Consider the following 25,710-nt stretch of genomic DNA (forward strand, 5'->3'; position numbering starts at 1 on the left):
AGTGATGTCTCAAGGTTGTTTTAATCTGCATTTCTCTAATCAATAATGATTTAAAGCAGTTTTTCACATGACTATAAATTGTTTTGGTTTCTTCATCGGAAAACTGCCTGTTCATATCATTTCACCATTTATTAATTTTCCTTGATGCCAACATAGACCATTCTCATAAAGATTTTCTAAAGGTGAAAAGGAGTTCTATGCCTTGTCTCCTTCCCCAGACTGCCCTGAAGAGCCATCTATTTCTTTGTATGGATTAAAAGTTGTCGATGCCCTATTATTGATGGCCACTATGTCACTATCATCTCAGAAGTGGAAGCACTAGGTAGCATGGTAGGCTAAATTTGAGAGTCAGGAAGATAAGTTCAAATTCCATCTTAGACATTTACTAGCTGTGTGGTCCTGGACAAGTCCCTTAATCTCTAACTACATCAGTTTCCTCATCTGTAAAATGGGGTAATAATAACACCTGTCTCTAAGAGCTATTTTGAGGATCAAATGAGGTAAATTATACTAACATCTTACAAAAGTACCATTTAAATGCTAGCTATTGTTTTTATTATTGTTATTATTACTATCATTTTTATCAGTTTTACGGGTCAATATGGCAAAATTCAAAATTTCACCTAGTAGCCGAACTTCTAGTGATAAATTTCTCTATATTTGACTACTATAGTTCTCAGGCAGCAAAGTCTGTCACTGGGACTGTATCTGGAGACTTTAGAGCCTAGCACACATTTAGCAGGTATATTATTTTGAGGAGCTATATTCTCCAGGGATCTGTGAGGGCTTCTGCTGTGTGGAGTAAGTTAGCCAGTTAATAAGCATTTATTAGGCACTGGGGATACGAAGAAAGACAAAACTATTCCCTGCCTTCAAGGAGCTAACATTCTAATGAAGACATCACAGGCAAGGTGCAGCTAGGTGGCACAGTGGATAGAGCACTGGGCCCTGGAATTAGGATGACCTGAGTTCAAATCCAACCTCAGACACTTCACATTAGTTATTGTGATCCTAGGCAAGTCACTTAACCCCAGTTGCCTCACAAAACAAAACAAAGTCATCACAGGCAAGTGGAAGAGGAAAGAAGGCTTTGAAGAGCTAAGTTAGAACTCTCCCAAGAAGTAGAGGTAGACTAGAGAGAGAGAGGGAAAAAGGAGAGAATGGGGGCTGCCTCTGTAGTGAAAAGTCTCTGCTGGCAGATGTAGCTGCCATTTCAAAGGATAAAAAATAAATGGACGAGGAAGGGAAAACATTTTTTTCCTCAAATGAGGGCAGAGGAAATTGCAAAAGTAGGGGAAGATACACAAGCAATTAACACTGAATCTTTTGGCAATCTTTATTTATGCTCAAACATCTCAGTTACATATGGCAGTATGTACAAGCTTAGTGTTGGAACAATAATTATTATTGAGCTGTATTCCCTGCTCTTGCATCGGGGAATGTACGTTCCCAGGTCACAAAGGGAACAAAAAGATCCCATTCCCCTCCAAGAGTTTCTGCTCCCACAGGGCTTGAGGAAGAATGGGCAATGGTCAATTCTCTTTGCAAACGGACTGTCACTTTGCTCTCCAGACAATATAGACAGCTGTGCAGAACTATGTAATCCCTTCCTCCCTCCATAAAACCTAAGAAGGGATTTTCCTCCTTGTGTTGATACCAAAAACTCAACAAAGGGAAACAGATGAAAGAAGAGATGTCCAAAGGAGCTTCCCATCAGACATCTTGAAAGTGTATGTGCCTTTTCAAGGGAATGATTTCAGGTTGGGAGGTGATCACAGGATCACCTACTTAGAAGCCCATTGAAAACAGAGCTCATCAAAAACTATATTATGTTAAATGACCCCATTTAAATATATTCCCCCATCCTACCTCCTCTTACTCACACCACATTCATTGTTTGCACTTTTGGACTCAATTTTGCCCATGAAAATAAATGTACTTTATTACTCTTTCTGGAAGGCTCATCGATTGGGAACACACTTTGTTTTCTGTTTTCACTCTTCCAATATGCTATATTGATTTTGCATCACATATTTTGTTAAACAAACTCTTTTCCCAGCCCTAGGACTAAGTCATCTGTTTGTTTTGCAAATGGCATCAGCCAGGAGGTTTTTTTTGAGCCTTCTTGTGAACAGTAGAAATGGACCTTCTTAAAGAGATTTAAAGAAGTGAGGATGGATATTCAGAATCCTCTTAGAATAACTATACAGCAGCTGGGGAGGATACCCGGCATGAAGGCCTCATCAAATTCCCAGTGATTGAACTGGCCTGGGGACCCTTGAGACAAAATGCCTCCTGCCCTTTTATTCAGGACTTTAGGAACCCAGAGGTGAATTCCACTGGCTGAAAGTTGGGCACAGAACAGATGATGGGGGGCACAAAAAAAAGGAAAAGTAATTAGTCCTTTTAAAAAAAACTCCCCCCCCATACTGTATCTATATAGCACCAAATGGAGACAGCAGTGAAGAGAATATATAGGCACTACAAACAGGAAGGAATGTTGGCAGCTCAGATATAATGGGCCTGATGGGTTTCATATCCAGGAGCTGGTTCTTGGGGACACTGCTGATTCACAGGAAAGAATTGCCCATCTGGGTGGCCTTTCTGCCCCTCGACATAAGAGGCCCAGCTGAGGGGTCTGTCTTCGCAGAGGTTCTCAAATGCTCAGGGCCACTGAAAGGTTATCTTGACTCGGAAGTCCCCAAACAAATGAAAGCCAGACTTTCCATAACCAACAGCACAGCCATGGGAGAGGAGTGAGTTGTGGTCAATCCAGAATACCACAGGAGGCAAAAGAAAGCCCCCCACAAAGTCACACGGAGGCTACTTCTGGTCCCTGTCGAGGTGTGTAGATACCTAGTGGGAGAAATAGTTTTATGCTGCGTTGAAAAGTTAGAAGAATGTATTCCCCTCCCTTCTTTGCAGAGTTAGGTGACTATGGGTGTGTGATATTGTATATATTGTCCGACACAATCAGTGTTCTGGTTTTACCAAAATCTCTCTCTCTCTCTGTCTCTCTCTCTGTCTCTCTCTCTGTTTCTCTCTCTTTTCCCACCCCCTTGTTCTCTCTTAATAGAGAGATTCATTGGGTAGGGGAAGGGAAGGGATATATTCAGAAATTAAGGTGATATCAAAACGATATTAATGAAAATTTAAGAAGAAAATTTTTGAACAGAAAGAGTGCTCTGTAGACATCCTAAAAAGTTAGACAAGGAATCATTTCCTCCCCCCCTTATTGTCATAGCAATAGTATCCTTCTCAGCTTTAGCAAAGCACTGTGTTCTTTACACACCCAGCCAAGCTTTCTTTTAAACAAGTCTTATACAGGGAAGTAGATTTACAATGAGAATAAATCAAAGGATGTTTGCTCTACAGGATTCTCCATTTTATAAAGGGATTCACTGCAGGAGTCCATTAATTAGGTAGCTCCATATATGTTTTTCAAATATGATTCAATTTACAAAAATTTGATTTATATTCAAGTTTTGGAGACTATCTACTAGAGTAGTATGAATTCAACAGGTTTCAAAGAGCCAAATTATGGTGTGGAAGGATATTAAATGCCCCCTCCCACTTTAGAAATATTAAGAAATTATATTTTCTCAGCATCTGAAGTCTTTGGACCATGAGAGTGTAACCTTGTGAGTATATAAATGCCAAGGAGACCTTGTCCTAGCCTGGAATCAAAACGCCTAACCACTTTCTAAAGAGAAGTGAAGTCAAAGATTGGGGAAGAACTCTGGTCTCCCTGAAAATGATCCAGAGTGGTGACTGGCCAAGGGCAGGAGCTGCTGTGGCTAATCCAATTAAGAGTCATTTTCCTTTCCCTACCCCTTGATCAGATTGAATGGGTTAGGGAAAAAATTCTCTAGGGTGTCCCAACATTTTGAGTTACTTCTGTTCTGTCTGCCGTGTCAAAGACTATCCCTCAAACTCTGAACTCTGGCTTAATCTTGACTATGGAATTTTGTCTTTTTTTAAAAAATGCTATAAACATATATGAAACCCTTGCCTGGGGAGAAAGAGTCATGACCAGCAAGAGGAATTCTATCATTTGGATCTCCCTCCAAGCAGCAATGGTTGCAAATATTAATATATGCATGACATATATAAATAAGTATTATATCTGACAAAACTGAAATGTAAAACACAAAGTACCAAAATTTTTCTTCCATGATGGAAAGTGGGAACTGCCATAAACTTGGTAGAAGAAGGCAGTGGAAGGAAAAAGGCCCAGGTCATTGGGGCCAACATGTCCCCAAGGACTCATAGCAGCCTAGACAAATGCATGGGTACCCCAGTCAATGGCAGGCAAAGGCTCAGAGATGACCAGGGAAAGCTCATGGGAAATAAATGGGAGGGGGTCAAAATATATAAAAGACTGGTTGCCAAACCTGAGGGTCTTCGTATGTCTGACACATGCCAATGGGGTGAGGCCGGTAGACACCCAAACTGTCCCAGAATTGGGAAGTAGAGATGAATTGAAGAGGCAGGGGGAAGGCCTAGATCAAGAGAAATTAAGGAAATTTAAGAGCTGTGGATTAGAAATCAGGAATCCTAGTATCTAGTCCAGGGGTGGGCAACCTGGGGCCCCAAGGTGACATGTGGCCCTCTAGGTCCTCAAATGCAGCCCTTTGACTGAATCCAAACTTCACAGGAGAAATCCCCTTAATAAAAGGATTTGTTCTGTAAAACTTGGACTTAGTCAAAAGACCACACCCGAGGACCTGGAAGGCCACACGTGGCCTCGAGGCCACAGGTTCCTCACCCCTTATCTAGTCCCAGCTTTGATGCTAACTCATCATGTGATCTTGAACAAATCATTTAGTTCCTCTAGGCCTCAGTATCATCCTGATAAAATGGGGAGAAGACCCTGCCTAGCACAGGAATATTGCTGTAGGAATCAAGTGAGATCATGGATACGAAAGCTTCTCATGATGGGGATGGTAAAAGCTCCTTCAAACAGGATATTGTGAAGCTCTGATGACATAGCGTGTTTAAAAAGCTTGGAACATTCTGAAGTACTATATAAACATCAGTTATTTTATTGGTGTACTGGACAGAGAACTGGATTAGGTGACCTAGATACCAGTTCTGGCTCCCAGATCAGAACACACACCCCAACCTGTCTGGAAGGGGTTGTGAAAATACACAGGTTTCGATTTTACCTTCCTAGCATCTCTCACATATGCTCCTTCTCTCCTCTGACACTGCCACCACCTGGTGCAAGTCCTCATCACGTCACACCTGGACTACTGCAGTGGTCACAAGTCTCTCCCTACTCGGTTTTATCTTCCACTTAGTTATCAAAGTGATTTCCCCAATGCTCAGGTCTGACCACGTCACTGCCCTACTCCACTGACACACCATCACCACCAGGATTAAATATAAAATTCTCTCTTTAGCATTTGAAGCCTTCATACCCTGGCTCTTTCCTACCTTCCCAGGTTTTGGTGACTCTGGCCTCTCTGTTGTTCCTCACACCAGACATTCCATCTTCCCACTCTGGGCATTTTCCCTGGCCATCCCCCATGCATGGAATGCTCCTCCTCCTCTTTTCTGCCTCTTGGCTTCCCGGGCTTCCTTCAAGTCCCTTCCACAAGAAGCCTTTGCCCATCCTCTGAATTCTAGTGTCTTTCTTCTTTCGATTATTCACTATTTATCTTGTATGTAGCTTGTTTGTATACAATTCTGCATATTTTCTATCCCATTAGCTCCTGAAAAAGGAGCTTTTCCCCATCCTTTCTTTGAATCCTTAACTCCTAGTACAGTGTGGCACATAGTAGGTGCTTAATAAATATTTATGGACTGACTTTCATTTGAAGCAAGTTTACTAGGTATGTTTGAACTTTTATTACAAAAACAAATCAAAAACCCATTCCTCTTGGTTTGCAAACAATTAACATTTGGGTTTTCAGGTTGAGTAAATGAATAGAGTAACGCAGACTGTCTCTAGAATCCTCCATCTTCTCCATGCCTGCTGTGTTACCATCCTGAGAAACATCTGCCCTGGGGCCCTCCTCTCCTCATTGAAAAATTCCTCCCTGGGTACCACCATTTTAGGAAGGGCCCCAGAAGTGCTTCATTTTGCTCACACCTGGACTCTTTCTGGAATCTTCCTTACCTGCCATTCTGTCCCTGCACCCTCCCACTTCTAGTTCCCCTATTTGTGTTGTCTCTCATCATTAGAATGCAAGCTCCTTGCGGGCAGGGATTGTCTTGCTTGCTTGTATTTGCATCCTTAACTTGGCAGAGTTCCTGACACAGAGTAAGTGCTTTATCTAATTAAGGTTGGTTCAATGCCAGGATTTTAAGGACAGGGAGACAGGAATCAGGTATAATTCAATCAATCAACAAAGATGTGAAATATGAGCCACTGTTAGGCACTGTGATAGAAAGACAAAAGTGAAAGTTCCTGCTCTCATGGAGCATTTTATAGTTTACATTTTAACAAGTTACATTTTAACTGAGGCAACAATATATACACTATAAGTATGTATGTAAAATATACAAAATGAAAACAAGGTTGTTTTACGAGAGATTGCAAGTTGTTAGGGGAGAGGGACATGGATGGAGAAAAGGCTTCTTTGTTCCGCAGCATAATGCCCTGCACATAGTAGGTGCTTTGTAAGTGTTGGTTGGTTGAATGAATGAACAAATGAATGATAAGATTATTATAGGGCTGGGAAGAAGCCATTCTACCATATTCAACATTGTCTAGATCCTTATTTGAGTCCCCCATGGGAAAACATAATGTTTGCAAAGCGCTTAGTACAGTGCCTGGCACATAGTAGGTGCTGTGTAAATGCTTGTTCCCTTCCCCCCTTGTTTGCTGTTCCTCACATACTACACTCCACTTCCTGTCTCCATATCTTTGTGCTGGCCATCCCTGATGCCTAGAATTCTTTCCCTTTTTTCATCTCCCCTGTTGACATCCCAGGCTTCCTTCAAGATTCTGCTCAGATGCCTCCTTGTGCAGAAGACTTTCCTTCGTACTGAAGCTTTGCCCTTTAGGTTACTTTCCATCTATTCCATTTGTATCTTATATGGACCTTGTTATTTATAACCCATCTCCTTGACACTATGTAAATATTTTGTGGTTTTGCCCTTCTTTGTATCCCCAGCACTTAGCACAGGGTCAGGAACTTAGGAGGCTGCTCTAAAAATGGTTGTGGATTATTTGATTGGCCTTTCTTCCCTTGAGGTTGCTAGTAGGCAGCATACTTAGGCAGGGAAGGCCTTGGAGTACTGCTTCAGCTGTTCACATGAATATAAAACAACAGATGCTAGAAAATTCGAGAACAGAAAGATCAGATAAATATCTATCTCTACATGGCACAAGAATTGAGGTAAGGAGGTCTAGCATTCCTAAGTAGCTTCCCTCATGTGAGTGTTATTCTGTGTTGTGAATGTCTGGAGAAATCTCATGTACCAGACTATGTTACAAGTTGCCTGAAGTCTTGGGCATGAACAACGTTGAAGGCATCAATGCCACTGTAAGTAGGTCGACAACAGCTACGTTCTCCCTTGATAGCACTTTCTGATGTCCCCTCTCCCGGGCATTCTTTTTTCAGAGTTCACAGGACCCTGAAGGAGGGGGTAGGAGGAGGAAGGTTGGAAGAGTTGGCCTTTGGGGGATTTTACTAGAAGAAGTGAGCATTGCACATTTTTTTCCCTGAAACATTTGGAGCCTCCTCTCGTCCCTTGTCTCTTTCTGATAGACTTAGGACACATTAGACATACTTACTGTTCTGTTCTCCTTGCTCGATTGCATTTTTGGTGTCTTGAGAAGTCTTTCCTGGTACCATTTGTGTCATGGTTGTTCCTTCCAAATAACTTATTCACCCAATGTGTGTCATCCACAGTGTGGCCCCTAGGCACAATTATACAAGAGGTGAAGCTTGTCTTTGGCCTCTCATCAAAATATATCCATCCTATGCCCGATCTCTTTAGGGACTTTCCTACTCTCAGCCTAGGGACCTATAATAATTAATTCCTGCTTATAGAATAATGACTTAATAAGACCATAAGAGGAAATCTCCCAGTGTGTTGAGTGGATCCCTCAGGCTACTGATAAGAGACACACAGAATGATATTGTATATGTATAGAAAGACTGTAATCTGTATCGTTAAAAGGGAAATCCATGAATTAGTTTATTCAAATAAAGTAGATTCAGGAGGGCCTCTGTTTAACAAAGTTTTATGAATTAATGGGTATGTCTATTGTATTTGAAGGTAACAGACTGCCTTTCTTTTCATAAAAAAAAGAATTGCATCATAGATTACTTCACAAGTATAAAGTGTATTTCAACTAGGATTTTTGAAAGACAATGCATCCATCCAAAGGTGTGACTCAGTGGGTAGAGATTTCAGACCCTATGGTGAACCAAGGAGAAGATGAATTGGGCAGTGCACCCATTACAAAGTCAGGCTAGGCTCCTGACTACTCGTACTCATACAAATATTAGACAATGGCTGTCCAGGTTGTTGCTGCAAACTAAATTGTGGCTTCTCTCCTCAAATCAGGGATCAGCTAAGAATTGATTCTTAGCTGAGAATGAGTATGAGAGAAAGATAGGGCAGGGAGGTAGGTGTAGATGGGCAGGGGGAGAAGCAGGTACAGCTGTCTTCCACTTTGACCAAAGAAGGTGTGGAATAAATCAGTTGGAATCAATGATGAATATTATGAATATTATGATTGCAAGGCTGCCCAGGAATAAAATGCAGCTGTTTGTGGAGGGAAAGCAGGCATTGGGCAATAGCCCAGTAAGAACTGGCCTCAGAGAATTAAAGTAGATTACATCAGCCAAGGATCCTGACATTTGAAGGGTGGAGTTTAATTACCTGACCTGGGAATGTGGCCCAGGGTTTTCACTGGCTGCCAAAATGGTTGTGAGTCAGTCCCTGGATCACTCTGAGCCCTGCTCTTACCTCTTATGTAAAGAAAGGCCCACTCCCATCTACCTCCAGGAATACGTACTTCACAAAGGGCTTGGAGATGGCTTCCTTCATATTCACCAGAAATACAGTGATTTTCTGATTTGAAGTCTTAGGTAAAGCTAGATGGAGGAAATATGGAGAAAAGAAGGATTAGTTCTGACACAACAAATGATAAGCCTGCCACCTGTATGTAGTAACAGGTGGAGAAAACATTTCTTTTTTTCATGCCTCAAATATTTAATTTTATTATTTTCACTTTACCAAAAATCTATTTTCTTTCCTTTCCCCTTAGAGTAAAGAACATTTCTAAACCTAGCCAGTGACTTTCTCAGTAAGTCAACAAGCATTTATTAAGCACTTAATCTGTGCCAGGCACCATGCTAAGTACTGGGGATACAAATACAAGCAAAAAGAAAGACATTCCCTGCCTTCCAAGAGCTTACATTCTGAAGGGGGAAGACAATGCTTAATAGGGAAGCAGAAAATTAAGACAACTCTGAGGTACCTCCTCACACCTATCAGATTGGTTAATATGACAGAAAAGGAAAATGACAAGTGTTGGAGGAGATGTGAGAAAATTGGGACACATGCATTGCCGGTGGAATTGTGGACTGGTCCAACTATTCTACAGAGCAATTTGGAACTATACCAAAGGGCTATAAAACTGTGTGTACCCTTTGACCAAGCATTATTACTACTAGGTCTGTATTTCAACAAGATAAAAAACAAAAAAGAAAAAGACCTAGATGTACAAAAATATTTATAGCAGCTCTTTTCGGGTGGCAAAGAATTGGAAATTGAGAAGATGTCCACCAATTGAGGAATGGCTAAACAAATTGTGGTATATGATTGTGATGAAATACTATTGTGCTATAAGAAATGATGAGCAGGTGGATTTCAGAAAAACCTGAAAAGACTTACATGAACTGATGCAAAGTGAAGTAAGCAGAACCAGGAGAACATTGTAGTACACAGTAACAACAGTATTGTAAGATGATCAGCTGTGAATGGCTTAGCTTAAATCAGCTTAGATCAAATTAGCTTAGATAAAAGACAATTCTGAAGGACTTATCATGAAAAATGAAATCTACTTCCAGAGAAAGAACTGATGGAATCTGAATGCAGATTGAAGCATGCTGTTTTGGGTTTTGTTTTTTTACTTTCTTCATTTTTTTCTTGGGTCTTTTTGAGTGTGTTTTCTTTCACAACATGACTAATATGGAAATATGTTCTGCATGACAGCACGTCTATAATCTTTATCAAATTCTTGCCTTCTCAATGAAGGGGGACAGGAGGGAGAGTGGGAAAGAATTTGGAACTCAAAATTGTGAAAAACAAAGGATAAAAATTGTTTTTACATATAATTGGGAAAAAATGTTAAAAGTTAAAAAAAGAAAAGGAAAAAGAAATCTTGCACCAATGCAACCTGTTGGCAACCTCACTGTGGATCCGTTTAGTTTAGAAAATATCTTTTGAAGGACCTGAGTTTAGAGTCAGAGGACTCAGGGTCGGGTCCTGGAACTACCACTCAATCAATACCTGTGGTATTTTAGGCAAGTTAATTAACTTTTGGGGCCTTAGTTTCCCCATCTGCAAAATGAGGGGATTACACTTGACACCTCCTAGCTGTGTGACCCTGGGCAAGTCACTTAACCCCATTGCTTAGCCAAAAGAAAAAAAAATACAAACAAAACAAAATGAAGGGATTAGACTCAATTACTTCTGAGGTCTTTTCCAACCAGAGGCATTATGAGACTCAAATGAAATAACATATGTAAAGCTTTTTGCAAGCTAAAAGTGCTATACTAAATTAGCACAAGTAGTTATTCATTATTATTATTCACCTATGGGTTACCAGGCTTCCAGTCTGGTGATGACTCTATTCCCAGAACCTTCTACTACACTCCTGCAGACTTCACAAAGGGCTTGGAGACTGCTTCTTTCACATTCACCAGAAATATAGTGATTCCCAGATGTTTATAAAGCAATACGGAGGTATACTGGTAAATATCTAACAATCAGACTGTGGGGAGGGGGAGAGGTATATATACACACACTTTTAAGCTTAATCTGCACTTATTAACACTTTCTTAAATCTAGAAAATTAAAAGAATCAATAAATCATGCCATGATTTGTAGTGATTGCTGATTTCTGAAATTTAAATATTCACGCTGAAAATTCAACAATCAGCTCATGCAAGCTGGTTAGAGCTGTTTCTAGCACACCCCTGCTTACAGCTCTAAAAGTATAAAAGTAAAGCTTCTGAAATTCCAGAAAGCTTCCCTATAAAATCAAGCAAAATGCTCTGTCTCCCCCAAAATAGAACCTGATCTCTTGCATCTATGGATAATAATCTGCTTGCTTATATTTAGTATACTATTCATGTTGAGATCTAGAAGGGACCATAGAGCTCATTCAATCCAAACCCCTCATTTTATAGATGAGAGAACTGAGGCCCAGAGAGGTCTAACGATTAACCCAGGCAGTAAGTGGCAGAGCTGCGATTCAAACTCACTTCCTGCCAGACTCAATTAAGATATTAGTTTATTTGTTTGAATTGCTTTCCCCCCCTTCTTTTTCTTTTTAATTTTTTGCTCCAAAGGATGGCTATCTGGGAAGGAGCAAGGGAGGATGTATTGGGAAATGATGGTGATATGGAAACAAAAGGTAATAATAATCAATAACTATAAGGAAGAACTATGGGAACTGAAACCTAGATTGATCATGGGAATTTGTTGTGAGCTTTCTTTTTGGTCCAGTTTGAAACTTAAATCAGCTGAACTATGCTTGTTCCATTTCTGTTTAGAGAACATCTTATCATTCAGTTGAGGCAGCTGGTGGTGCAGTGGATAGCACACTGGGCCTGAAGTCAGGAAGACTTGAGTTCAAATCCAGTCTCAGATGATTATCAGTTATAACCCTGGTCAAGTCACTTAACCTCTTTTTGCCTCAGTTTCTTCAACTGTAAAATAAGGATAATAATGGCACCTTCCTCCATCATTATATGGATCAAATGAGATAATATTTGTAACCAGCGAAATGCCTGCCACATAGTGGGTGATAATAAATGCTCCTTTCCTTTTAAAAGAAAAACATTATATAGGCCAGTTAAAACCACTGAACTGTTAAGGTTTGGTTGGGTTTTTTTTTTAATAGTATTTCACATCATTGATTCAGAGCTAGAAGGAATCTGAGAGATCATATGGTTTAACCCTCTTATTTAGGGCAGGCAGTGGATAGAGTACTGTACTCAGAATCAGGAAGACTGATCTTCCAGAGCTCAAATCTGATCTCAGACACTTAATAACTATGTGACCTTGTGCAAGTCACTTAACTCTAGTTTCCTCAGTTTCCTCATCTGTCAAATGAGCTGGAGAAGGAAATGGCAAACCACTCTAGTATCTTTGCCAAGAAAACCCCAAAATGGGGTCACGAAGAATTAGACATGACTGAACAATTTATTTTTACAGATGAGGAAACTGAGGTCCAGAAAAAGGGAATGACTAAAGTCACACAGGCGATTAATAGAAGGACTGCATAGTACTGTGTTTAGAATAGTGCCTGGCACACAGTAAGTATGTAATACGTATCTATTGACTGACTGGAATTTAAGAGCATTTGAAGGACCAAACTGTTTCAAGTGACATACTTATTTCAAAGTGAGATAATAATGTCTGCTTTTAATTATTTGTCTTTAAAATACTTTTACAGGTAGGAAAAATTATAGTAAATGATAGTAAAATTACCAAAAAATTAAAAATTGTTTAAAATTTTTTGTGTCAATTCAAGTAATTGATGAGTCTAGTCTCAGTTTCAGTGGTAGAAGAAGAATCCAAAACAAGACTCTCTGAATCCAAAATCTAGCCCTTGGTCCACTGTGCCATACTGTCTCCATGGTTTGGAGAGAAACAAAATAACACAGTTCACTTCAGTTTGGGGTTCATAACTGTCTTTGGTTCAAGGCTCTAAACAAGATGTACATGGATTTGCAATAATTAGGTTCCTAGCCTCTAAGGATAATTTGTACATTCCCTGCTTCATTTTTGAGTCCAATGGGTTCTTTTCTTGACCATGGTACCTTGAAAGACAAATGGAATTTATTGTTGGCAAATAGATTATCAAGGAAATCCCACAGGAATGAGAGGTGGCTATGCTACATAATTGTCAGCTATTTTTCATAATTTAAAGCACTACATAATTGTCAGTTTTTATTCATTCATTTTAGCATCAAAGAAGAACATAATTCTTAGATATTTGAGTTGTGAGGATAAAATGAGATAATATTTTTCTTTTTTTGCTAGGCAGTCGGGTTAAGTGACTTGCCCAGGGTCACACAGCTAGTAAGCATCAAGTGTCTCAGGCCAGATTTGAACTCAGGTCCTCCTGACTCCAGGGCCAGCGCTCTAACCATTGTGCCACCTAGCTGCCCCCTCAAATGAGATAATATTAATAAAGCATTTAGCACCACACTGCCTGGCACATAGTAGGCACTATATAAATATTACTGTTGGTATTATTATTGTTGTTACATGCTTCATGTAATTGAATCTTAAAACCTCAGAACCTTGGATCTACAAGGACTGATTTTATAATTTAGCTCTGCCACTTCCTACTTGCAGCTATAAGAAAGTCACTTAAACTCTCTGGGCCTCAGTCTCCCCATTTGTAAATTGGAAGTGATAATATACTACTTACCTTATAAGGGCAGTGTTGAGAACCAAATGAAATGTTGAAAATGCTTTGTAAACCTTAAGGTGCAGGGTTGTTATTGTTTAATCGTGTCCCACTTTTAGTGACCCCATTTGGGGTTTTCTTGGCAAAGACACTGGAGTAGTTTGCATTTCCTTCTCCAGCTCATTTTCCAAATGAGGAAACTGAGGCAAACAGGGTTACATGACTTTCCCAGGGTCACACAGCTAGTAAGTGTCTGAGGCTGGATTTAAACTCAGGTCTTCCTAACCCCAGGCCTAGCACTCTATCCACTGTATCACCTAGCTGCCCTAAAGTGCTGGGTAAATGTTAACTATTATTAGACAACCTCTGAAGTCCCTTCCAGGTCTGAGGTTCTAAGATTCAAATTTATGAATCATATAACAACAACAATAATAATAGCTAGCATGTATATAGTGCCTTCTATGTACCAAGCACTGTGCTAATAAGTGCTTTGTTAATATTAGCTTATTGAATCCTCACAACTTGAATATCTAAGAACTATGTTGCTCTCTGATATTCAAATGAACGAATACAAACTGACAATTATGTAGTGCTTTCAAATTTACAAAACACTATACGCATTATCTCATTTGAACCTCACAATAACCCTGTCATTATCCCCATTCTATAGATGATGAAATAGAAGTTAAGTCAATTGGGCCCATAGCTGGTCAGCACAACAGGAATGATCCCAGGGTGGGAGTGAGAGGCCCTCATGTGACTTCTTGATAGACGTTTGAAAGAAATATGGAAAAGTTCTTACCATCACCCATCCATGTGTTTGAAGAAAGTGATTTGGTGGGACTGGAAAGTTAGCAATTCTACATTTCCCTCAAATACATTTAGGTTCTGTTCCAGATCACTTTTTTTTTTAATGTACATGGTATGCCAGCACATGTGGACCTTCTTCTTCCAATGTGAAACAACGTCTCTGTCCCATAGACTTCCACCTCCACCCCCTCCCAGACACACCCTCTTATCACAGATAAGTAACACATGACCAGACACAGTGTTAACAAGGCTAGTACAGGACCAGCCAGTCTGCAGTTGGTTACAAGGAAGGCTTTGTTCCTGAATTGGTGATGGTCTTGACCTGATGGAGTTAAGCAAGTTCCGAATCGGGCCCTGAGGGTAGAATGAATCAATCATTCACAATGAATAAACAAGCAAATCTCAGTCTGGTGGCAGATTTGACTGAAGCCAGATGCCTTTAATGAGTAGGAACTGTTCCTCTAAGTTCAGGTGGAACAGTGGATAGAGATCTGGGTCTAGAGTCAGGAAGACTTGAGTTCAAATCTGGCTTCAGACTAGCTCTGTGACTGTAGACAAGTCATTTAACCTTCATCTTCCTCTGTTTCCTCAACTGTAAAATGAGGACAATAATAGTTCCTACTTCTCAGGGTTATTGTAAGGATCAAGAAAGGTAATGTTTGTGAAGTGCTTAGCACAGTGCCTGACCTTTTTGTTATTAAGTCATTTCAGTCATTTCAGACTCTCTGTGACCCCATTTGGGATTTTCTTGGCAAGAATAGTGGAGTGGGTTGCCATTTCCCTTTCCAGCTCATTTTACAGATGAGGAAACTGAGGCAAACAGGGTTAAGTGACTTGCCCAGCGTCACACAGCTAGTAAGTGTCTGGAATCATATTTGAACTCAGGTTTTCCTGACTCCAGGCCTAGTGCTCTATCCATTGCAGGTTGCTTAATAAATGTTTGCTTCCTTCCTTCCTACTGGCAGCCAGAGATTCCCCAACCATCCCATAACAACGTGGGCCAACCCAGAGTCCACCATGGCCTGCCCTTCTCAACAGTACAATCTAAGGATCCCTGGACTTTGTCATGTACCCTAAGGAACATCTGAACTTTCCTGTATGTGTTATACTCCAATTAGAATGTGAGCTCCTCAAGACCCAGGAACCAATTGGCTTTCTCTTCATATTTCCTGTACTTAATACAATACTTGGAATCTAGTGAGCACTTAATAAAAGTTTTTCCACTTTCCCTTTGTAATTCCAATCATCCCTGCAATTTGTATGGCTCATTTGTATGATACTGTTCATTGAGCAGGAGCAGCCAGGATAAGAGTCAGGAGACATGCGTACAAAGGCCAGCTCCAGCACTGAGTTTGAATCTCACTTCTGATGTTTGCTGTGTCACCTTGAGCAAATCCTTTTATTTCTCTGAACCCCAGTTTTCTCATCTATAAAATGAAGAAATTGAGCTAGATGGCCTCTGTGGTCCCTTCTGGCTCTAAGATTATGATTTGGTGCTTTCCAGAAACACAGGAGGTCGAGTTTCATATTTGCTGAGTCTAGAGAAGTTAAGAGACCTGCTTCAGGTCACACTGAATGGGCAGAGTGGCCAGAGCACTGGACTTGAAGTGGAGTCCTGGGTTCCAATTTGGCCTTAGATGCTAGCTGTGTGACCCTGGGCAAGTCAGTTAGCTTCTCAGCCTCAATTTCCTCACCTGTAAGATGGGGGTAAAAAATAGCACCTACAACAATACAACATGGTTGTTGTGAAGAGCAAATAAGGTAATATATCTAGAGAACATTGTAAACCTTGAAGAATTATATAAACCTCTTATCATTAGTTAGCAGAGCCAGGACAAGAACTCAGGTCCAAGCACATTTCCACTTTCCCATGCTTCCTCTCAGCTCTATGACCTTATACAAATAACTTCTCCTCTGTAGGGCTTGGTTTCCCCATCTGCAAAATGGACAGACTACATAGTAATATTGCAAGAATCACATGAGATAATTTCTTTGTTGTACTTTGTAACAATAATTGATATGTAAATGTGAAATCTTACATTTATTATCATCATCCAATAGCTTTCACTTCCATTATCTTATCTGAGCCTCACAACTGCTCTATGAAGTTAGCTGGGCAGAGATCATTCTTCCCATTTTAGAGATGAGGAAATTGAGAGTTGCTCTGCCCATCATCACAAGGGAAATGAGTGACAGTTGAGGTGAAAACTCAGATGACCTACTTCTCAGACAAGTGCCCTACCTCTGGAGGGGCTGAGATGGGAAGAGAAGAGGGCTGGTTTGGGATCATTCTTACTCAAGTGTAAATCTCCCTGACTTTGTCAGAGTCCGATCATGGCACAGCTGGTGCTCAAGGTGAGACTTCAGCTTGTGCAAAAACACTGAGGGGGCTCTGTGGACTTTTCCTTCAACCCTGAAGATAATAGAAACAGAATCCTACAGAACAAACTGAACTTTTAAAACTGTGACTATTTTAAACTGATTTTTTTTTACAGTTATGAAATAATTCCAGATGCAAAAGCCCATAAGAAATCCCATAGGAGGAGGGTGATACCTCGGGACTGGGGTGTGGCATCGGCCTCCACGGGTGATGCCTGCACAGGAGACGCTGAAGGTGAATGCAGGGGTACCGATGGAGGATATGACGTAGCTGGGGACGTGGGGGATACTGTTGGTGATGGCTCTGTGAGTGAAGGAAGTGACTGCACAGGCATTGATACTGGTGATTGTCCTGGGGGTGAGACAGGCAACTGGGCAAAAGATGATAGAGATGACTGCATGGGTAGAGGTGAGGAGGGTGACTGCACAGAGCAGAGATACGTGGATGACTGCATGAATGATGGAAGCGATTGTGCCATAGACTGAACAAATGGTGATAAGGCTGACTGTTCAGGTGGTGACGGGAGAGGGAGCCCGAGTGAAGGAAGCCATTGTGCCATTGACTGAACAAATGGTGATACAGCTGACTGTTCAGGTGGTGATGGGAGAGGGAGCCCCGCAGGTGAGACAGGAGACTGCACAGGTGACTCTATGAATGGTGGAGTTGACACTGTAGACGGCTGCATGGCTGGCGATAGAGGGAGCTGGGCAGGGACAGATTCAGGTGCCTGCCCAGCAGAGGAGTCAGGTGGCCCATCATCGTCCTTCACAGTCCCCTTGGTGGCCTCATTCAGAGTGTGGCTCGAGAGCTCTGACGAGCTGGCTTGTGTGGTCTCGGGGTTCTGCTCATCAGTCCCTTTCCATTCCCTGCATCGGGACAAATTTCCAAAGCAGAACACTTCCACCCGTGGGAACATTAAATTCCTGGTGGGGGACTCGAGGTAGACGCCATCTAGCAAAGACAACAGAATGAGCGTCTTCATGGCAACCTACATTAACAAAGCACTTGAAAACAAAACTTCTTCAAATCACCCATATTGACACATTTCATTTCGATCCTTAAAATCCTGTAAAGGGGCAGCTAGGTGGCGCAATGGATAGAGCACTGGCCCAGGAGTCAGGAGAACCTGAGTTCAAATTCAGTCTCAGACACTTGACACTTAAGTAGCTGTGTGACCCTGGGCAAGTCACTTAACCCTGATTGCTTCACCAAAATAATAATAAAAATAAATTAAAAAATAAAAGGCTATAAAGTGGGGAAAGCAAGCATCCCTTTGCTCAGAACTTAGAGGGCAATTCTGGTTCTGCCACTTACTATATGGGCAGCTAGGTGGCACAGTGGATAGAGTGCTGGGCCTGAAGTTAAGAAGACTCATCTTCCTGAGTTCAAATTTGGCCTCAGACACTTACTAGCTGTGTGACCCTGAGCAAGTCACTTAATCCTGTTTGCCTCAGTTTCTTCATCTGTGAAATGTGCTGGAGAAAGAAAGGGTAAACCACTCTAGGATCTCTGCCAAGAGAACCCGAAATGGAGTCATGAAGAGTCAGATCTGTAGGGTTTAAAACTGTCAAAGCTACAATAAAAGAAACTGAGGCAGAGCTCTGGGCCAATGGTACTTTATTAAAGGATCCATGGTCCCCTCTAATGAAGTGAACCTCAGATCTTCCTCATAATCTGAGATGCCCATGGTCCCTTGGACCTTGTTTTTATAGGGTTCAACATCCAAATATACAAAAGAAGGGTGGTAAAATACAGAATCTCATTAGCTGAAGACTTTGCTCTTGAATGCCAAAAATAATGTATCATCCAAAAAATGGCACATCAGCAGGGAGGTCTCAGGTTGGGCAAAGCACAGGACATCCTCACTGACTAGGCAGTCAGAAGATGGTCACCTGCTCATGATGAACAAGAAAGAGCAGTCCAGATATACAAAAAATAAGTTGGGGGGCTTTCCAAAAAATCAAGACATCCTCCTCATGCTGGCTTTAGACACGGAATTTGAGCAAAACAGGATGGAGATACCTTTGTCAGCATTCTTGTGGTTGTGCAAGTGAGCTTCATAACTGGTAATTAAGTAGTGAACATTACATTAAATTTTGAGGCCCATTATAAAGGCCTACCATAAGAATGTGTCTTATCTAATTATCCTGTATGATTTATGTAAAATCTCAAACTGATTAATATTTATTGGAACAGAGTAGGGGTCCAAATGAATCATTTCTCACAGACACAACTGAAATGACTGAACATCACTTACTGTATGTGACATATATACATATATGTGCACTATATGTGAGATATATATATATATATATATATATATATATATATATATATATATATATATATATACATATGGGTATACATGCATGTGCAAGTCACTCAAGGCCTCCATTTCCTCACCTAAAATGAACTAGATGGCCTCCTTACAATCAAAGGCTAGCCTCAGTATTGTAAGTGGCTCTTCCAAGGGCCTTTGTGATATAAATCTCAACCCCAAATTGGAGACCAAAAGTCTTTGTACCTCTGAATAAATTATAAGCATCAGGGGACCAATTGGAAGTATCTGGAGAAGGATAAAAGGAGAGATTTTTCAGGTGAAATTTCACTGGGGGTGGGGGAGTAGGGTGATTTGCTGTTTCATCTGAATATGAAAAAATTATTAATTATAGTTTAATTTTAATTAATATTTTAATTACTATAATCAACTGTTGGTTATCATATTGTTTGTTACATGATGAATGATAAAATAATTATTCTATTATTAACTGTTGATATTATAGCTAATATCTAATTGCTGATAAGATAATTTATATTAATTATAAAACTTACTTAGGGGGATGAACCACGTGACTATATTTTCTAGACTCCACACATAGTTCCTATTGGTGTCTCATCAAAAGCAATGACATCCATGTTAATGGAACATCAGTGAGAGTTCTGAAAGCAGCAAGGAGGAGGAGTGATGTAGAATTAGTCCAAGGTCAAGAGAGCCCTTCCCATCACTTCCAGCTGCCTCCCTAACCTTCTTCCCTAAAAGGAAGGAATTTGATCTTAGTAGCTCCAAACTGTACTGCTCCAAACAGCACAAACAGTCTTCAATTTCAAAGAATCACAGATTTGGGGAATTGGAAGGGACCTCCATTAGACATTTAGTTCAACCAATACATGAAAGGAATCCCCACTCTAACGTACCCAGAAAAATGGCCATCTAACCACCAAGAACCTAGCCTCTCAAGGCAGCCCTTTCTTATGTGAGGCAGGAAGTCTTTCCTGGCATCAATCCTCAATTGATATCTTTGCCACTTTCACACCCAGGGAGATAATCTGCTGGAGCCATAGAAACTATGTGATACAAGGAATGCTGTAGGAAAATAGAAGACTAGATTTCAAATTTCCTGAGTGACCTTTCCAAAGTCTCTCAACCTCTCTGGGCCTCAGCTGCAAAATGAGGGGGTTGAATTAGGTGATCTCCAAGGAACCTTCTGAATTTATAATCTATAAAGTTGTGATCTATGATCTATGAGGTATGACTAAAACCTTAATGTTCATTTGTGCTCTTCCCCATTGGAGGATGATTCTGTAGACTAGGTTTGGAGAGAAATGTTGCTTTCCCACCACTAGAGGGACACATGTCCACCACCAGCAGAAGCAGAATTCGTGAATGGCAAGGCATATTGTACCATGTCGTGGGAACAAAATCCCGGGCTTTTGGAACAGGTTTCACATTCAGAGGCTGGTATTTATTTAGCTTGTTCTTAAAATTCTCCAGGGAAGGAGCATGCTACCTTGTGGTGTTGCTCCAGATAAAGCAGTCCCCTGAGTGTTTGAGTTGAGGAGCTTAGAAAAGGGTCCTCTCCCAAGAGCAGATGTCTTCCCCTCCACCCTCCACCCTCCACCTTCCTCTGATCCTCCAGCTCCCTCACACTTGAGCAGAGTTCTCCTGATCAGTGGGAGCAGCTGGTCTCAGACTCGCCATGCCACGCTGCATTCTAGCTCTGACCTTCACCTTCCTACCACCTCTTTTCTATCTCTTGCTCCTGGAATAGTAACTGAATCAAATCTACCTCCTGGAAAGGGTGTGTTGATCAGTTGTCCTGTGACTCTACTCATCATCCTGTGATTTCCCATACTAAAAGTCCTTCCCTCTCCTGGCTACGACTTTCCTATATGTGTGGTGTTCTTCTATTAGAATGTAAGCTCCTAGCGGACAAGGACTGTCTTGCTTTTTGTATTTGCATCCCAAGAATTTGGCACAGTGCCTGGCACACAGAGTGCTTTAAAAATGCTTTTTCTTTTTTTTGTTTTGAGGCAATCGGTGTTAAGTGACTTGTCCAGGGTCACAAAGCTAGTAAATGTCTGAGGCCAGATTTGAACTCAGGAGCTCCTGACTATGGGCTGGTGTCCTATGCACTGCATCACCTAGCTGCCCCAAAATATTATTTTTCATTCATTCATTGTTAAAATTTTTCTTGGGAGATTTGCCTCGGTCAGACCACATGTGGCATTATGAGATAGGTAGGTAGTTAGAGTGCTAAACTTGGAGTTAGGAAGACCTGAATACAAATCCTGCCTTGATTAGTTACTATATGACCCTGGACAAGTCTCTTGACTTCTTTCTGCCTCAGTTTCTTCATCTGCAAAATGGGAATAATAAAAGCACCTACCTCACAAGGTTGTTGTAAGGTTCAAATGTAAATTGTTTTGTGAAGCTTAATATGCTATATGAAGGGTAACTTTTATTATTATTCAGTTCTGGGTGACACATTTTAGGAGGAACATGCAGGTCCACAAGAGAGTAAGTATATAAAGGGGATTTGACTGAGATCACTTGACTTCCCCAGCTTCCTTCAAGTCTCAGCTAAAATCTCATCTTTTGGAGAAGCCTTTCCTGATCTCCGTTAATGATGGTAAAGTTGCATGTCATCCCCCCTATTAGACTGTAAGCTCCTTGAGGGCAGGGACTATCTTTTCCCTTTCTTTGTATCCCAAGTGCTTAGCACAGTGCCTGGCACACAGTAGGCACTTAATAAATGCTTATTGACTGACTGGCTAACATCACATAAGATAATCTGTTGAAGGAGATGGTTGACTTGGAGAAGACATGATAATTCACATTAAATATCTGAGTGGTTGTTGCATGGAATCATTGGATTTGCTTTTGACCTCAAAAGGTAGAACTAGGGCCAATGGGTAGAAGTTATAGGAAGACAGATTTATGTTCATTGTAAGGAGAAATTTCCTATTAATTACAGCTGTCCAACAATGAAACAAGGTAGTCTATTTGTTTGAGGCAGTTGATTCCCAGTCATCAGAAGTGTTCAAGCAGAAGCTAGCTTCCCATTGGCATAGGAAGAGGCAGCTAGCGGTGCATTAGTTAGAATACTAGACCTAGAGCAAGGAAAACCAGAGTTCTAATCCGGCCTCAGAAAGTTAATATCTATGTGATCCTAGGCAAGTCACTTAATCTCTACCTCAGTTTCCTCCTCCATAAAATGGAGAGGGGGGAGTAACACCTACTTCCCAGGTAGGTTATGAGAATAAAATGAGATACAGATGTAAAACACTTTGCAAACCTTAAAGCACTATGTAAACACTAGCAATTATTATTATTATTACACTCAAAGACAGGAGACAGAGATCCAGGTTGAGCTCCACCACTTATCTATTACCTGTGTAACCTTGGGAAAGTCACAACCTCCTTCTGGGCCCCAATTTCTCCATCTGTTACATAAGAGGACTGAACTATTTAATCTCTGAGGTCCTTTCTAACTCTGAGTCTATGAATCAGTGGTACTGAGACCTTTTTATTTCCCCAGACCTGTTGTTGTTTTCATTTGTCCTTAATTCTTTTTCTTTTTGCTGTTTTTTGGTGAGGCAATTGGGGTTACGTGACTTGCCCAGAGTCACACAGTTAATAAGTGTTATGTGTCTGAGGTCAAATTTGAACTCAGGTCCTCCTGACTCCAGAGCCAGCACTCTATCCACTGCATCACCTAGCTGCCCCTGTTTGTCTTTAATTCGTGAAGAGGACAAATGACATCCCACCACTATAGAACCGTGGTATCAAACTCAAATAGAAATGGGGACCAACAAACTGTACATGAAAATCCCAGCAGGCCTCATGTTGACTTAGAAAACCACACATTGACATTATCCATATTTTATTGTATTTGTTTAAATATTTCCCAATTACATTTTAATCTTGTTTAGGGCCACTCGGGGCACTCAGCCCAGTAGAAACTTCTTTTACCAGAACAAATTATTGGCAACTGTTCTAGAGCCTTAGAGAGCTGCCTGGGGATACCTGCGAGGTTAAGAAACTTGCCCAAGGTCATATTGTCCTTGTCATTGTCCAAGACAGGACATGAAGCTGTGTCTTCTTGACTCTAAGATGCCCCTGCTGGCTGACTCTCTCCAGGATTCTCTGTTGTAGAGAAGATTCTCCTTTCAGTTAAGCATCTAAGAGTCTTTTCTTCTCTAAGATGCAGTAAATTTGCATTTACATTTCTGGGTTTCTCAATGGCCTCTTTCAATGTCCTTAAGATAGTGGCTCAGTGGATAGACCTCCAGTCTGGAGTCAGGAAAGCTCATCTTCCTGAGTTCAAATCCAGTGTTAGACACTTACTAACTGTGTGACTCTGGGCAAGTCACTTCACTCTGTTTGCCTCAGTTTCCTCATCCATAAAATAAGCTGGAGAAGGAAATTTCAAACTACTCCAGTATCTTTGCCAAGAAAACCTCAATGGAGTCATGAAGAGTCAGACATAACTGAAAAATGACTGAACAACAAGATGGTTCCATTCTTAAGCTGTTTCTATATCTCAGAAGACATGTCTCCTCCCCCACCTATAGTCTAAAAACTAAGGCAAGAAAGTAGGACAATATGCTTCGCAAAAAAGAAAAAAGAAAAATTATCCAAAATGGTTAAAGTAAAGCAGAATGGGTCAGTGGAACACTGAATGTGGATTTAAAGGATCTGAGTTCAAATCCTGTCTTCTAGTTACTAACTGTGTGATCTTGGGCAAACCAAGGTCATCTATAAAATAAGAAGGTTAGACTAGATGATCTCTATAGAATCTTCCAACTCTAAATCCTATGGGGAAAAGGAGAGTGGGATTAATCCTTAGTTTCCCCTAATTCCAATTAACCAGCCATTGCTTGAGCATCTCAGTTATTGAAGATTTTGCTGGATATGGAAAGTTCTTCCTTCATCTCTCCATGATTTAGGTGAAGGAAAGAGGTCTGGATCAGAATGATCTAGTCTCAAAATACAGATGGCCATCAGTTGACTCAGAGGCAATGTGGTGAGTAGAAAGAGGACCAAACATGGTATTGGGAAGACCAGAATTTGAGTCCTGCCTTTCTAGTTGTCTAACCCTGGGCAAGTTACCTAAGCTCTTTGGGGCTCAGTTTCTTCATTTGTAAAATGGAGGGGAGTTGTTGGACTCAGTGACCTCGAACATCCCTTCCAGCTCTAAATCTATAATCCTGTGAGTATAGAATTGTCCAAATGACTCAGAGATATCTGTGAGACAATGTAGTGGACAGACCATTAATTTAAAGCTATGTCCAGTGCTAACATCATGAAAATGAAAGAACGTCTCCAAGAAGGGGGTGTATAAGTCTTCAGGAATGTCAGGATACAGGATCCTCCCTGTGGGAAAGAGATCTCACTGACAGATTGAGGGTGGAGAAGATGGATGAATTGGCAACAGGAAGAAATACCTGCCCAAGATCACTTTATAAGGGAGGAGCAGAGTAAAGGAGGAAAAAAAATCCTTCTAAATTTCTAAATATAGGGTCGGACTGAAGCGTTGATGATGGGGCAGGGCCATTTCCAGCACCTGACTCCTCAGTCATGCCAGCTCTCAGACATGAATTATCTGTGGGTGTGAGGCTTTGGGTTGCACCATTCCCATTTTTTTGGTTTGAGGAAGGAATGGATCTAGGGTACATTATGTGCATACTAATGACAATTTATCCACTCTATATCAATAGCCAATAAGCTCTTGGTCATAGGAACTAGAATCTGAGAAATCCAGACCCAACATGATGACATTCACCCCAGCCTTGGGAGGTTGCAAGGGACCAAGTTTAAACTGTTGAGGAAATTGTAGGATGTCACAGTTGAAAGGGGCCTCAGAGGTTTGACCTATAGGGCTTACCCAAACAACACAGAGGCTGGTATGGTCTTGCATGTTCAGTCATTTCAGTCTTGTCTGACACTTTGTGATGCTAATTAAAGTTTTCTTGGCAAAGATACTGGAGTGATTTGCCATTTCCTTCTCCTGCTCATTTTACAGATGAAGAAACTGAGGCAAACAGGGTGAAGAAGTGACTTGCTCAGGGTCACACAGCTAGTAAGTGTCTGAGGCCAGGCCTGGCACTTTATGCACCATGGCCTAGTGCGGAGGTTCCCAAACTTATTTGACCTACTGGCCCCCTTTCAAAAAAAAATCTTACTCAGCACTCCCTTGGAAATCTTTCTTTAACCCTCCAATGTTTTTTTTTGTAAATTTGCATCATTTCAAAAATATGTAAAATATTTTTAAATGATACATCTTAAGTTTAATAATTTATTATGTATTTGTGATTTTTTCCCTGTATTGAAATTTTTATGACACAATATTGCCTCATGTAACTGTATAGTAACATACTGTAAACAAATCATTACATGTACATATTCCTGTGGATGCATGCTGGACTTCCGGACAATGCATGACATGCTCACCTGCCAACACTTGCTTGCTAAGACCTGTCAGCCAACTTGACCACTGATTGCTTATAACTTGCGTTTTGTATGTTTTTTTTGGAAAATAATGTAATCGCTATGACTTTAAGTCTGTTACACAACAGATGAAACATGTATGGTTTTTCAAAATGTTTTTGTCTTCTCTTCTTT

At 40.8% G+C, this 25,710-nt stretch overlaps 1 protein-coding gene across 1 annotated transcript in view; it reads right to left on the reverse strand.

Moving 5' to 3' along the window:
- Positions 1-2,721: 2,721 nt before the first annotated feature.
- Positions 2,722-25,710, reverse strand: part of PNPLA1 (patatin like domain 1, omega-hydroxyceramide transacylase) — a 75,347-nt gene continuing 52,358 nt past the window's right edge. Inside the window, 6 exon segments of the mRNA XM_020999643.2 lie at positions 2,722-2,856; positions 4,395-4,444; positions 4,447-4,502; positions 7,748-7,873; positions 8,981-9,059; positions 16,980-17,756. Coding sequence (XP_020855302.2) covers positions 2,824-2,856; positions 4,395-4,444; positions 4,447-4,502; positions 7,748-7,873; positions 8,981-9,059; positions 16,980-17,756 — 1,121 coding nt within the window. The 3' untranslated portion in view covers positions 2,722-2,823.

Source organism: Phascolarctos cinereus, unplaced genomic scaffold, assembly GCF_003287225.1.
Source record: "Phascolarctos cinereus isolate Bilbo 61053 unplaced genomic scaffold, phaCin_HiC Scaffold_5;HRSCAF=322, whole genome shotgun sequence".
In the NCBI taxonomy this organism is placed as follows: Eukaryota; Metazoa; Chordata; class Mammalia; order Diprotodontia; family Phascolarctidae; genus Phascolarctos; species Phascolarctos cinereus.